Below are 15,754 nucleotides of genomic sequence, written 5' to 3'. Positions count from 1 at the left end.
ATGGGAGTCCTGTCATCACTGAAAGTGACTCCAGGGAGTCACTGCGGCCGGCCAAGAAAAGTAGTTCTAACACCTGAGTGTAAAACTACAACTTAACTAAAGCTTGAATGTGACAATTATTCAGCTTTACAAGCGCTGCTACTAAGAATTTTCTACCATTGGACAGACCCAAGCCAACGCTTTCTCCCTGTTTCCAGTCTTCATGCTAAGCTAACCTCTCCAGCTTTGACAATGACATATACCCTGTCACCTGTCTCTAACAAATCACTCATATTCATAATTTCAAAAAGGTCCAAAGAATCTTTCCACTCGTCTACTTGCTTTCACCACATCTCATAGTTTTCATAAGCAAGCAGAGCGGATGGAATGAGCGATGTCTTGTGATGTTTTGTTAGGTCAATCTTCAGTTTTCTGTTCAATCTTCTCATCACTAAGAGACAAGTTTACAGGCATGTCATTCATTCATTCATTTAACTGTTAGCATAATACTGGAGTGCAAGACCCAAACTCAAAGGGTCTGCACCTCAGATATGATCAATCTAATTGACATAAATCCTGTAAATGGTTAAAAAAAATGCTGATGAAGTTTTATCTAATGAATTTCAATATTTTACACAACTCAGACTAACAGCCACAGATACACTCAGTTGTGTTTAGTAATCACAGGTCCCGTTTTGTGTATCTCCAGTCCAGTGAGCATGCTTGCCTGTCAGACATGCTAACCCCTGTGTCTGTTTTATGTTTACGCTGCATGCCTCTGCACACAGACAGGTCAGTGTACAATAGATCACTGACACGATACGCTTCAGTCACAGGCTCTTACAGCCTGGATTTCAGAGGGTGCGCTAACTTAAAAACACAGAAGCTGGAGGTTAATTGATGCACGGGCCACGGCCACTGAGACAGGAGTCAATTAGAAATCTGTGGATAAAAGTAAAAGCCTCTGCTCACTGGAATTATAATGTGATGTACTGCATCTGCAAATGCAGCAAACCTGTGTTTAATCTGAATTCAATTTGGTACAATTGCAGGTTCAGACTTTATCAACAAGTAAATAAATAAGGAGTTTGTGTTAGTGAATGGTGCTGAGGTCATAAGCTATACACAGTAATGTAATACGTTTTTGCTGATTTCATTTGTTACGGGACCCTGAGATGATCTTGAGGTATCTGGTACCATCAAGAAAATTGCAGCAGCGGCATTGATCTCCTGAACAATAGCTACATGACAGATGTGATGATTGCAGAGCTGCTCCTCCTAAGAGAAACAGAGTGTGAGTGGAGATGAGTCCGCCAAACCAAATACAGTATGAAATGAGTGGAGCAGCGAGCCAAAACAAGTGGAAACATTCACAAGTTACATAGAGTCTTTCCAATTGTTCTGGGCCTCGTGTGCATTAGATGATTATGATTTGGCCAGCGCTTAGACACAACTAGAGCCTGTGTGGGCTACGCACCAGTATTGACTGCAATGAGTCACCTTACAGCGTAAACAGCAGATCTGAGAGCCGCCTGAGTTTTGAAAGTATTCCAACATCCACAGGAAACGATCATCAAAGGCAAACACAACGCATCACACACATAGTAAGGACTATGTTTAAGTATGTGGGAGGCGGAGGGGCTGAGGGGGCGTGACTAACACAACCACACCTCAATGAGAGATTCACTGGGAGGTGAGCAGTCAGTGGCAGTGCTGTGACTCCAAGAGTTACACTTTGTCATCACTGTGCAGACAACACGTGATCTGTCACTGCACATGTTCTTTCAGACACAAGAGTGTGTGACATTTAACTTTTCATTTCTCCTATCATGAAAACTCATAATACTTCAGTTATTACAATAACTGTGTGAACTCCATATATGTTTATGATGCATTTACAGAGTGGCGTGGAAAAGCAGTTAATTAATGTAGGCCTACTGTTAAGTTTCTCATCCACAATCAGCTCTTTACTAATTGCATTCAAAATAGTAGTAAAAAATAGTGCAAAGATTACTATTGAGCTGGCAGGCAGCGCCCACACTCTGACACAGGCACTTCACACACCAGTGGGATAATCTACATAGTCAGAAGTTCAACAGTAAACCTGTGACGCTGCCCACATCCAGCGCGAGCCGAGTGGATCTGCATTAAAACCATAAGGGGGCAGGTGCTCATGGGCATTAAGGCTGACAGAAAAAGAAGAGACGGTCCTTCTGTAGCTGCTGAAGAGATGCAGCACCTGAATCCAAAGCTCAGCTCTGTGGGGAAATGTCTGTGCAATATAGTCACCAAGACTGCAAACGAGCACAACAAGGTATTTCACATGAGATTGTTCACTCAGAGTTGCACCTGTCATGGTCTGCAGCCTCACTGAGGACAGGTATAACTCACCACCTCGTCCTGTGACAGTGTAACTCCTGAGTGCTGCAGTGAACCTTCCTATAGCATCTCCAGACATTTCATTCCCACCTTCAGCCCAAGATATGTCATCTGAGTTGAGATGAAAAGTGAATGACTGACAGGGGGGGCTGCCAGATGTTTTTTTGGCGCCCTTTGCCTCTGGATCTGTCAGAAGACAGAGTTGCAGGTCAGGGCCAGTGAGATGAGATGAGACGGCGTAGGGCTGAATGGAAAATGAATCCCATAACGCATCAGATACCATGATGTGGCCCGGGTCCAACGTGAAGCTAAAGATGCTGGCCCTGCACTGCGAGGAGTCCACAGCATCAGCAGCAGCAGATGCTGTGCAGACCAGTGATCAGACAAGCGCAGAGCTACGGGGCTGAGAGCGTGCAAAGCTCAAGTATAGTGATGCGGACTGCGGTGCATTCATTAACAGAGTAAGCTACACACATCACCCTGCCTGCATAGGCTGCACGGTGGAAAATGGACGCCTAGCAAGCATCAAGCGGCCGGTACAGAGAAAACTCAGTGGACTGGGCTACAAATCACACATTAAGACGCAGACCCACGTCCACGGAAATAACTCCTGATTGTGGGATAAAGTAGAATTTCAGCAACACACAACATATTTCAGTCCTAACAGCTGCGGTGGGGATGCAAGGCGAGCTTCAAACGAGCTATAATAAGGCTTTCGTTTGCATAATAGACATTGCAGTCGATAATTATAGGCCCGCGCGAAAAAAGGTGGGAAAATGATTATCCTGTATTCAGAGAGTATGACACAAAGTCTGACAATTATTATCTTTTTTTTTCCCTCGTGAATTCCGTAGTAGTGGGCTAAGTTGCAGACAACGTGAAACAAATCAATGTGGCGTGTAAAATCTCACCGGATGAACTGTGATCCGCTCGGCTGCAAAGTAAAAAAAAAAGAAGAAAGAAAAGAAAAACAGTGACACAGTGAAATTATAATCATTAAAAGAAGCGCGTGGAGAGGTCTTACCTGCAGGTTTGTTTGTTTTTTAATTTCTGTGATTCGCAGCGCGTCGCACTCCCAAAGAGCAGGAGATGGAGGGAAAGAAGAGAAGAGAGGAGAAAAGAAGAGAGAGGGGGTGGTGGACGGTGGATGGGCTGAATAACGGGTCTACCGAGGCAAAAAATAAATAAATAGAAGGGTGTTGAGTGGGGATTGGTGAAAAATAAGAAGCTCGCAAGGGACTGAAGGTTCAATTCCTGATTAAATTTAAATCAGCCAGTGTTGGGAGGAAAAAAAGGGGGCTGAACGTGCATTTAGAAAAAAAATAAAAAATAAAAAGGCTGATACAAAAACACGTCACTGAACACGGATTTGTCTACAGTGGATGTGGCCGCTGCTTGTGTGTAGCCTACTCGGAGAGAATGCGTCCCCCTCCCCTCTCCTCTCCTCTCCTCTCCTCTCCTCCACACCACCTCCTCCCCTCCTTCTCCTCCTCCCCCCTCTCCTCCTCCTCCCCTCCGGTTGGACGAGCGCTCGCCTGCCTGCCTGCCTGCCTGTCTGCTCCGCTATCTCTTTCTCCCACACTGAGCCCGACGCAAGCAACTTGTCGCATCCCACCAAAAACTCCACGGTGATGTGAATGATGACGGATAATGTCAGAATCGACACGAGACGGTTTCTTACTACAGTATGTTGTGCTCACGGCGAAGGTTTAACACCCATCCTCACCCCCATCATCCTCACCCCTCCCCTCTCCTCTTCTCTCCCTCTTCTCTTCTCTCTCATATTGAGGAAACTGGTCTGGATGTGCTTATTGGAGCGTGTGCAGGGCGCGCGGGGCTGTGTGTTTGTAAGTAGCCTATTAGCCATGATCAGGTTACATGTGTGTGTGTGTGTGTGTGTGTGTGTGTGTGTGTGTGTGTGTGTATTCTATGTAGCCTATTGATGTCGATATTTTTTTTTTTTTTGCTGGAGAGCGACTCGATGGAGCGCCAGTGGGACACTTTTCCTCTGTGGTGATGATGATGATGCTGATGAGGGCCGCGCTGGTAGTTCTGGGAAATGCAGCACGAGTGCAGCCCTGCAGAGAGGGAGAGAGAGAGAAAGAGAGAGAGAGAGAGAGAGGGGGGGGGGGGGGGGGGGGGGGGGGGGGGGGGGGGGGGTTAAATCATGGAGTCAAATATCTACAGGTCAATATCTATGTGTTCATATGGACAGACATTCAGCAGGAGCTGTGTGATAATTGTGGTAATTGAATACTATTGCCATGATCAGTCACGTGACTGTGAGGATGATGGATCTCTGTGTTTATGATATAGACTAGATTATGTCATCCACAGATCAGATCTATAAAAACAGAGCCAGTGGCTGAGCTGCTGGTCACACACAGCAGTTAGGATGCACAAAACTGAGCAGACAATGACCTTCAATAGCTGTAAAATGGCTTTGCTGTCCAGTTCACCCCTTCCTCTCTCTCTCCCTCCTACTCTCTCTCTCTCTCTCTCTCTCTCTCTCTCTCTCTCTTACACACACACATGCACACATACAAACACATACACAGAAAGGGGAGAGGGAGAGCTGGAGAGAGCTAATACAGAGTGACAGGTCTTTCATGCAGTAATGGTGATGGTGAAAAGAGAGATCCACTCAACCCCCCCCCCCCCCCCCCCCCCCCCCCCCCCCACACACACACACATAAAGTCAAACACACACTAATACACATACACAGACAAACAAAAGAAAAAAGAGACAGAAGCAAACACACACACAGTAAAAAGCACAGATAAGTGGCCGCACAACAACCACAAGTCACAATTTAATCTCAATTGTTTACACCAGCAGTCAGGCTTCATTCATCAGGAGAGATGTTCGTACAAACACACACACACACACACACACACACACACACACACACACACACACACACACACACACACAGCTCTCGGTCCTGGAAGTCAGACAGCAGAGTGCTCACGCTTTTTAGTTTTATTGACCTGTGGATGTTTGATGTTTGACTTCCTAATGTAACACCTCTCAGTCTCGCTCTGCGTCACGCACATACAAACACACACACACTGTAAAACCTCAAATACAAATAATAGTTTTTAATGAGTTTTAAAACTTTAATATGACATTAATTTACTCTCTGTTCCAGTTGGTCAGTAACCAAAACAGGCTGTTGCTCTGCATGTATTATTAGTTCACCTCCGTGCCTCCCTCCTTTACTCTACTCTCTTTTTGACCTTGACCAAAAAAAAATTCCATCCTGTGTGAAACATTAAAAGAGATACTCTCTCTACATCGATGTCCCTGTGTTGGGGAAAGAAATAAGTTTGATTGAAAGATTTCCCACTCTCCTTCAGTGAAGATACTTACTATTACAAGTTATTCTAATATTTTAATGCTGTGTTTTAGTTTCAGGCTGCTTATGATGAATGATTTTTAACCTTCACGCATATATAAACACATATGCCAACAAACGCAGCCACGCACAGGAGCGCACACGCCCATAAAACACTCTGATCAATGGTTGCCCTCAGGCTGTGGTGGCTTGCAGTGACTGAGGAGGGAGCCCGGTTATCACCCAGTGGTTCACTGCAGTGTACTGTGCACTCACAATGATTCCCCATATCACAGAGACCAGCCACAAAATACTTTTTATGTGTTATATTAATGTAAGTGCACGGCGGGCTCCTATTACAGGGATATGCATCACAATTAGGGGTTATTTTTCAGTTTTTACCTTGTTATATAAACATATTTATACTTATTTGAATAAAATATGTGTTGAGCATATTTGAAACACATCATAACAAAAATAACCAGAGAGGGAACAGACAGGATGAAATGAACCCATGTTAAAAGTTTAATTCATGTATATCAGAGGAAAGTGAGTGACAGATGTCAACACTTTCAAGAACAGTGATCTTATTACAATTTCTATTGAATTATGTAACTCCAGATTATACAGCATTGGTTCCATTGAAGCGTTGAAAAGCGTTTGTTTTATCCATTTTTCCTCTAAACAAAGATGGACGTGTGCAAGAAGACTAGGCTTTCTGCAGAAGCAAGCACAGCTACACCCTTTTATATAATAGTGAGGCAAAAAAAAAAGGCTGCGGGTAGAGAGGGAAAAACAAAGAGGTACAGAGATGAAAAAGAAAAGAACCGCTGCAGTTTAAGAGGCACCGAATGATTATTGAACGGCTTGAAACATTAAAAAGCAAAGTTATAGGATAAAGGATAGAGAAGAGCAGAACAGAAAGACTTCTCAGCTGTCCGCAGTCGCAAAGGTCACGACAGGGTCGACAGTAGTCTAAAGGTTGGACAGGTGGGCTTTTACTAGTGGCGGGGAAAATCTAGAGAGGGAAATACTTTGATCTTCTTCAGCAGCTACTGCTGAGGTGCCCTTGAGCAAGGCACTTAACCCCGTAACTGAAACAGCTGAACCAACAGCAGCAGGCTGCAGTTACACTGGGCTTCACCTCAATATGAATTTGTGCAGCTGCATAAACAAAAACAGGGCGGTGTTGAAAAATCGCATGCACGATTAACGAAGCCCTGAAAAAAAAAGACAAAAAAGATGATATCTCAGTGATCTCACTTCACTTGTTCCCTTGTAAATCTTTACAATTCCTGCCCAACACATCATCTGTAGGACATCACTGTGTTTCCCTCTCTCCAGCATCACAGTGATAATGAAAACCAGCCATTACACAATGACACAGTGGTTTAATTCTCATACAGAGATATATCACATCGACATATCCCTATGCATGTTGTGCCTTGAAAAACAAGCAAACAAAATATAAATATTCTAAGTTCAAATACCACTGTTTTTGACATGCAGGTCCATCTTTTCTTGATCAAGATTATAATTATTATTTTTATGCATCCTGCACAGTATATGAGCAGCTTAATCGGTGGCTTTACATTACAAGAGCATCTGAAGGTACTGTATACATTACTTCCCACACAACACCACAATTTAGCCCTGTCTGGCTAAAATGCATTTATAACAAGTTAAAGTTGGCTAAAATCCTCCTGCTACCTTGTGTAGAAAATGCTACAACACAGAAAGTTAGTACATGGAAGAACTTATTTAAGTTACACATTCATTCAAAGCTGCAACAAGAAATAAGAAAATAAATGGAAAATCAATTTGATGGTTAGTTTTTGAGCAAAAAGCCAAACATTTCCTGGTTTCAGTTTCTCTAATGTGAAGAATGTGAAATAATGTTTTTATTTATCATATTTTGATGGTAAACTGAATGTTTTTTGGTTTGGGAGTTTATATACTGATCATAAATGCCAAATAGAAACAAATAAATCCAAATAATATTTAGCCCTTGATGGAAACAATCAAAAGTTGCAGCCCTAAACACAAGATGGCTCAGATCACATTTTCAAAACATATATTTTTTAAAGACCTTATAAAAAGTATATGGTGTGATGCACTCTCACAAATATGTTGAAATAATGCCGTGGCCTCTTTTAATGTGTATTTATATATGTATATAATGTCAAAACTAGAGGACCTGCATTTTGCAAACAGTGGTATTCTTTGAGCATTAAGTGCAAAATAACTAATACTTTCATAATGTGAGATTTCCAGATATATAAACAGCATTTAAGCTTTAAAAAATACTTCTAACTGCTCTGTAAAGCATTTATCTAGATCCATGTACAGCTCAAAATGTCCTGTCACTCTGGCTGACATTCACTGTAACTTCCCTCTGCACAGACACCAGCTTGAGTCCAGCCCCCTCTGTGCTGCACCACCCAGTGACATACAGTGCAGGTCAGTGAGGAGGGGAAGGGTGCGTGAAAAAAGTAGTGATCTAGACCCAGGGCTGGTCCAGGGTCAGTGCAGAACAGTGGCCAGTAGAGGGCATCAGACCTCTGTATCAGTGGTGGTTCCTCCTTCAAACCCGCATGCACTGCACCCAGGGGCTGTGTTGTTGGTTGTAGTGTGCCTGTTGCAGAGTCTTCATCCAAAGCAGAATGAGTCAGATATCATCTTGATGTGACTTGTGCCAAAGCTTCATTCATAATCTACAACAGCTATATCAAAGTCCTCATGTGCAATTTTATGTACAAGAAGTTATAAATCTGTATCTTAAATAAATATGTAAAACATAAAGTTGATTTCTCCTCATGATATTTCAGAATATCAACCATTTCTGTCTGTGTTTTGTTTCGCGAATGTTAAACAACATTCACATCCAGTGCTTGCACTTGAGAATTACTCCTTATTGTTAACTAATACATTTTAATTTATAATATTATAATCCTACTTTGACATTGTGACTCATGAAACTGAACTGATGATGTAAGAAATTCAGAGAAGACAAGAATATTCAACCACATTAACCTTCTAGTAAAAAGGTACATCATCCGTGTACTTTATGAATTATGTATGTATAAAACTATGTGTATCCTCAGTCTTTGTGATCAGTGTTTTGCATTGTACATTTCTGAGTGCATACAAATTTCCCGCAGCACTGCAGTATCTTTGTATTATACCGCAGCTCCTCGCTCTCTCCCTGCCTCACTCTCCCTCCCCTGTATTTCCTCTGTCACTCAGCCTAACCTCTAAAGTCTTTTTAGGAAACACTTTTGTCCCTCTTTCTTTCACAAACACAACTCCTTGATTTCTTCCCCCTGTTTGTCTTTTTCCTTGTCTCTGTGTGTCCATCAACATTTCTGTAAAACCACCACAGCGGTGTAAAATCTTCCTTTTTTAATCTCTGAGACCTCTTTTGTTCTTGCTTCCTACTGATCCAAAGCTACATTTTTTCCCTTCCACCCTTAGCGTTAATGCTCATCCACATCTAAATGTACATTTTACATGATTATGAGGAGTCAGTGTCTCTCCTTCCCTCCCTGATGCTCCCTCTTCCTAACAGGGGGAGGCACTCATTTGCATGTGTGCGTGATAGTGCGGGGGAGGAACGGGCGATGGAGGCATGGCCATGGGCAGAGCTTGGCCTTGTGGATGTGAGGAGTGCGACCTGGGCAGGGTGTGCGTGGAGGGGTATCCAGCAGACTGAGGGGGCATTTGGTAGCTCCCGGCAGAGGAGGAACCGGAGGGTGGGCTTCCCTGCATGACTCCTTGGAGGTTGCTTTTGGTCGGTGCTGGCGGCGCCTGGTTGAGCTGGATGGAGATGTCGCTGGATGCCTCCGAGGTGCTCCGTCCTCGTTTCGGCGGGGGCCAGGAGGACTCCGGGTGCAGGAACTGGCCGCTGTAGTCACTGCTCTCAGACAAGCGGGGGTGGTAGAGAGCAGGGTGGGGGCGGTACATCTCCTCCTCTGCATAACGCTTCATGAACAGATAGACTGACATCACGCCGGCCCCCTGAGAAGAGTGAGTGAAGAAAGATAGCAGTGAGAGATGAGGGGAGATAAGATGCGACAGCGAGAGAAGCATTCGGTTACATAAATAAAATGATTGCAGGAACAAAATAAATCGTCAAAGTAACTGTTACAAGCTTTGTCTGGGGAAATGAGATTAAAAATGACTGATAATGGTGAAGTGAAAATACAAAGTATACAAAGAATGAGTTTATTAATCCAAAATAGATGTAAAGGCATAAAAAGGGAAACAAGAGTGTGGAGAAAAAGATGGAGAGGAATGCAGAGGAGGGGAGGGGGTTAGTTCTTGTTGAACTGTCCACTGCACCACATTAAGAGCAGTGCTGCCCCTGCTGCTGCTGCTGCTGCTGATGATGATGAGAAAGAAGCAGAAGGAGAAGGGGGAGGGAGGGATGCGAGGGGGTTAAGATGAGCAGAGGACTCACATGAAACTGCATCACGCATGGACGCACACATGAGGACACACACAGACACACACACTAACCCTGCAGCTTTGCGTCATAACCACTGATACCTCAGGTTATCTCCAGAATACTAATCATCTTACCTGGCTGCACACTCAGCAGCAGTACGCCAGAATGTGTGTGAAAACAGCCACATAATTACACAATATGTCTTTCTCACACACTCACACACACACACAGAGTGAAGACTGACCTCTTTGAGTAAGAAGGAAGAGGCAGCGAAGGCAAAGGACCAGCCGTAGTAGTAGTTGAAAAACTGCTCGGGCTCCCTGGGCCGGTTCATCACTTCGTCGTTAATGCTGGAGATGTAGAGCACAAGTCCCACCACCAGACTGAGGCCTGCACACAGCACATTAACAATGACAGAGAGTCAGGGAGAGACTGAGAGTCTGATACGAGTGAGAGCAGGGAGGTCATTATGTGGCGATCCAGACAGCAGCTGCACCGCTGTGGTGAGGGTTTAACAGTCGGAGACAGAGAGGCAGAAAGACGGGATGTGGAGTGATCACACCAAGCAATTAGCCTCCAAAACGCTAACATTAATAAAGAGACGCGAGAAAGAGCACAGAGACAGTGTTTGCATGAGTGTGCACATGTATCATAATGACAGAGAGATAGATTACACCGAATTAATTCCACAAATGAAATACCATGGCTTCACTTCTGCCTCATGCTGTAGATGCAAAACAATGTAAAGTTTACTAATGAAAAATAGGACGAAGAGATGAGTTCTCATGGAGGAGAGTAGTTAATTTTATTTTTTAGTCTGTAGAAGTGTGTTGGTGTGGTACCTCCTCTGCAGCAGCTAATTCCCCCAAACCCAATTTGTATGAAACAATTTCCACCTGGATTATGTTAAAGTGTAGGATGTTCTAAGTATTTATAGGTTAATGTGGGTTAAAGAAAGATTGTGGTTTTGGTTAAGGCATCTAAACGTCTTGTGTTGTCCCTTTCACATTCTTCAGAGTTTAACCCCAAGAACAGACCACCATCTTTACCTTCACCTTGAAGTGCTTTGAATCTCTGAGCCTTCTCATAAAATGGTGCAAAGTAGCTTTAGAAGACTACTACATTACAGTATTACAGGATATTCCAAGAAAAATCTGATGAAAAATGAATGAAATCTCACTGAATGTTTTGCAGGTGAACATATCCTGTTCAGATAAAAAAACAAACCAATACATTTTGTTGATTATTAAAGTAATTCAAGTGGCATATGTTTCTCTTACCTGCATGTCTTAAATTGGTGGTTTATAAATGTAATGAGGACGTCCATTTAAACTTCACCAAACAAATTGTATCCTTTAATCATTAAATTACATTACAGTTTTTTACATTAAAAGTTGTTATGTTATTGTCTTATTTAATGTCATATTTACTTTACTGAAAGAATTTGTGTATCTAAAAATTGGTTTTCTCAAGTACTAATAAGAATGTTTAAACAGAGCTTTAACAGAATTGAAAGTGGTGTGACGCAGTATTGAAGACTATTCAGTGAGAACCTACATGCAGCATCCACCAGAATAGTCTTTTCACCCAGAAGCAACACATACAACATTAAACCCCCTCATCTTCCAGGAACACTCACATGCTCTATACGCTGCCTCAGGAATGTTAAATGCATGAGATACAACATATGGCCAACATCGAAGAATCAATATTCAAAGAAAGCTGCATGTTGCAAGCAGCGAAAATGAGTATTTTTAGCTTTCGCTGCAATATTCAAATGTACCACAGGGCTGTCAAGCGGTTATGTCCTTTACATGAATGGTCGGTTTAAGAGGTTGTGTTGTCGATTTAAAATTGAAAAGCATGGGAAATGCAGAAACCGTGCTGCTGTCAATCCTGCAGTGGAAGTACATCTTTATCTAAATAACTAACAGCAGAAAATGGAGGGAAGCACACATGCACGACTGCACTGAGAGCAAATGAAAGAGGGGAAAATGTGAGACAAAAGGGAGCAAAATTTTGAAATAAAAGAAGTGTCTGCAAGAACAAATGCGTACGCAAGATGTCTGTGGTGTGTTTGCCAGAGGAGCCTGAACAGCTGTGGCTCCTCGCTGTGTCTTTCTGCTGCTGATGCTCTGAATTGTGTAATATTAACCAGAAAACAGCCGACCCAAACTACAATATTTATCAGACCACTCTGTCAGCCATGCCAGCAGAACGGCTTCATATCACTCAATAGTCCACAAACACCACCACAGTGGTCCACAGTGACTGAGAGCGCTGAAAGAATATACTCTGAATGAAGGAGTGAGTAGGAAGTGAGAGAAAGGAGAGTGACTGAGTGGAGGGGAGGGGGGCAGAAAAAGCAGAGGAATCGGAGAGGCTGCATGAACAAGAGGGGGGGGGGGAGGCGAGAGGGTGAGTAGGGAAGGCAGTGTTTCAAGAGAGAGGCTTAGTGCAGCAGAATATCCAACCGCTGCAAAGCAATTTGATACACTTGCCCCTTTATTATCACCCTATTATCAAAATACCTCATAAAGTGAAACACTGCGACACTTCCAGCACAGGCTCTAAACATTACATAACCTCCCCCATTACATAATGCCTATGATTCTGCAACACCCTTTATCAGCGAGTCTCTCCTATGGCAAAGCCGGAGCTGTCGGATGAGTGTGTGTTTGACGCTCCTCTGAGCTCTGCGGCACTGCTTCCTTCTCATACGTGTACCAGTGAAACGGCCTTCAGAGAACATGAGCTCCAATTTGGCTCCTGACAGTCTGTTCTCTTCACACTGAGCACAAGAAATGGGAGCGTTACAGCCACCTGCTGTTCAAGAGGGTTAACTACACCAATACAAAAACTCCTGCTGGAAAACTGCTTAAGCAATATTGTATGTTTTTCCCACTTTTTTTAGTTATATTTCATGGAAACCTGAGGACAGCATGTTGCCAATAGTGTCGTCAATTTTATTCCAGAGTGAGGCAAAGTCAGAAGAGCAGAAAACTCTCACCTTGCAGGAGTCATGAAGACTAATCTCATCACCTTTTCCTGATGACAGTCCACACACCTGCATCATACACTAAAAATAGAGCCGTGATGGAGTGTCTCCATGTGTGACACAGGACACACCAGGCAGCAGTCATCAATCACAGAGTGAGGGAGTGGTGACAGCAGGACATGAGTAATGGGGTCCCACCTGAGAGGATGAAGAAGATGCCGGACACAAAGGCCAGGATGGTGCGCTGGGGCCGGATGTGTCCGATGTTACTGATGACGAAGGCCGTGAAGACAAAGAGCAGCGACACCATGGGGAAGGGCGTGGCTGTACGCACCATCTCTGTGGGGACGGAGAGGTCACGGGGTTAAACAAAGCTGATGGGATGCGTCCGGTAACTGCTGGCAGGGTTAATGATAATGTGTCAGGACAGTAATAACTATAGAGTTTACATATAAAGTATTCTCACCATGATGTGAAGGGTTTAAATGCTTTACAGCTATATTGGAAAACAGCTGTGCCACCTGAATTATAGAGAATCACTCAATAATTTCTGTTTTCCTTTATCATTTCAACTATTTTCAATTCATATTTTTTTCTCTATTTCAGTTATGAAACACGGTAACACAGATAACATACAACTTAAACTATTCATATTCTATCTACTATTATTATAATAGCAGATAATAATAATTTCTTGTCAATAATATTAGTGTTTAAAAAAATTGTAAAAGAAAATGTCTTTGAAACAAATATGGCAGGGAAAGGAAGGTCCAGGTAGCAAACATTTGCCAAAATTGTTCATACTATTTTAAAATGAAACAGATGCACTGAATGTGAAAGATTCTTATTTGTCATTTACCCAGGCAAAAAACTTCAAATTACTTTCTGGTAGCAGTTCATCTGATTACTTTTGAAGAATAAAAAATGTTAGCACATCAGCTTATTACTATTTCCACAGTTTATCATTTTGTTGCTTATTTTCACAATTAATTAATCATTCACTCTGTAAAACATCAGAAAACTGTGCGGTGCCAAATTTCCTGTCTGTTTTCCCAGAATTGAATGTGACATCTTAAAATGTCTTGTTTTGTTCAACCAACCATCCAAAACCCAAATATATCCAGCTTATTAAAATGTCAGATAGAGAAAAACAGAAATTCATTTCATTGGAGCTACAGTACTGCGACCAGAGACTTGTGGTGTTATTTCTTTAAAAAGATAAAATAATTGAATGGAGATGACTGATCCACTATCAAAAGAGAGAAAGGTTTATTTTCTCTTGATTAAGATTTTGATGATACTATGTTAGTACCTGTGGTCGATCAGCAGGGGGACTGTGCAGTTACTCACAGCTACAGCAGATGATGCGTGATATCACTGAGCTGTCGTATGTTTTACTCACTGAGGATGTTTGCAGTGTTTTCAGTGGTGATCTCTATATCAGGTTCAGTGAAGTACTCTGATGCAACACATCTCCCATTTTCTGATCCTGTGAGGAAACACACAGAAAAAAAAAATATTAGGCTTTGCTTTTAGGATGAAAGTCAGTGATGCATGAAGAAAGAAAACAAAACCAGAATAAAGCATGTGGGTCTCTGCAGTCCTGCTCACAGGTAACGATCATGTTTTGTGACAGCTATGATTTCAGAGGCCAGAACCTCACTCGCTCTCTTTTCTCTCCTTCCTGCTCTCTCACTCTGTCTCCCTCTCTCTAGGTGTTTTGCTCCTGTTACGATGCATATGCACGCATACACACACACACACACACACACACACACACACACACACACACATACAGCAGCGTTGTTTGGACTGCGTTGTGTGTTTTACATCTCAAAATGTGCACATGTATCTGTCTTCCACAGTTATCCTTTAATTTTTGAAGACTCAGACATGCCGCTGTAGCGTCCCTACCAGCCACGAAGCACACTCTCCAGAGGCCTGAGTGCAGCGCCATCTTCACCTCCATGCTCTGGTTCTGCTGCAGGATGATGCCCTCCACCATGATCAGCCAGTAGTCTGTGGACACAGCCACCCCCACCAGCAGCAGCCCGCAGGCTCCAAACACTGTGGACAGGATGGTCAGCGCACGGCTGCTGCACGAACTCATCTGCAGGGAAGAGCGGGGGAGTGAGGGGTGTTAGAGGAAATGCACGTCAAAAACTGAAGAGTCAGAAATGTAGGTAAATTTGGAAGGGGTCATGGACGGGAGGTCATCAGGGAGCAGGGGCACACTGAGAGAGAGAGATATAGAGAGAGAGACATGTGATGTGCACTCATGCAAACTGCTACTGGCTATTTTCCTGTCTTGCCTTGTTATTGCTAAAGATGAGTTAGTGACACATTCACTGGCAACCAATCCTGTTAAAGGTCAGAGAGGAGCCACTGCAACAGATGATGACTTCACGGTGAAACCACTGAAGTTAGGCAAAGACTTGAAAACTGAATGATAGATAGTAAAAAAAAAAAACACACACACACAGACAAACACACACAAAGATCAGGAAGGGGAGGAGAGGTCCTGTGTGACTCACACATGGTCTTTCTGTGACTTAGTTCCAGTTGACTGGAAAAGACTTCACTGCAGATCCTGTGAGCACACTGTCTGTATGA

The 15,754-nt window shown here is 43.1% G+C and overlaps 1 protein-coding gene across 1 annotated transcript; it reads right to left on the bottom strand.

Annotated features, from left to right (window-relative positions):
- Positions 1–9,257: 9,257 nt before the first annotated feature.
- cacng7b (calcium channel, voltage-dependent, gamma subunit 7b) lies at positions 9,258–15,251 on the bottom strand (the record flags this gene model as incomplete). Its single annotated transcript, XM_083989622.1, has 5 exons — positions 9,258–9,713; positions 10,388–10,533; positions 13,340–13,480; positions 14,544–14,630; positions 15,056–15,251. The coding sequence occupies 5 exons, from the start codon at positions 15,249–15,251 to the stop codon at positions 9,258–9,260; spliced, it is 1,026 nt and encodes a 341-aa protein (XP_083845748.1).
- Between the last annotated feature and the right edge of the window lie 503 nt (positions 15,252–15,754).

Source organism: Trachurus trachurus, assembly GCF_905171665.1.
Source record: "Trachurus trachurus genome assembly, chromosome: 16".
Taxonomy (NCBI): domain Eukaryota; kingdom Metazoa; phylum Chordata; class Actinopteri; order Carangiformes; family Carangidae; genus Trachurus; species Trachurus trachurus.
The sequence above is the reverse complement of the archived record's forward strand: the minus strand, read 5'-3'. Positions and strand labels throughout refer to the sequence as shown.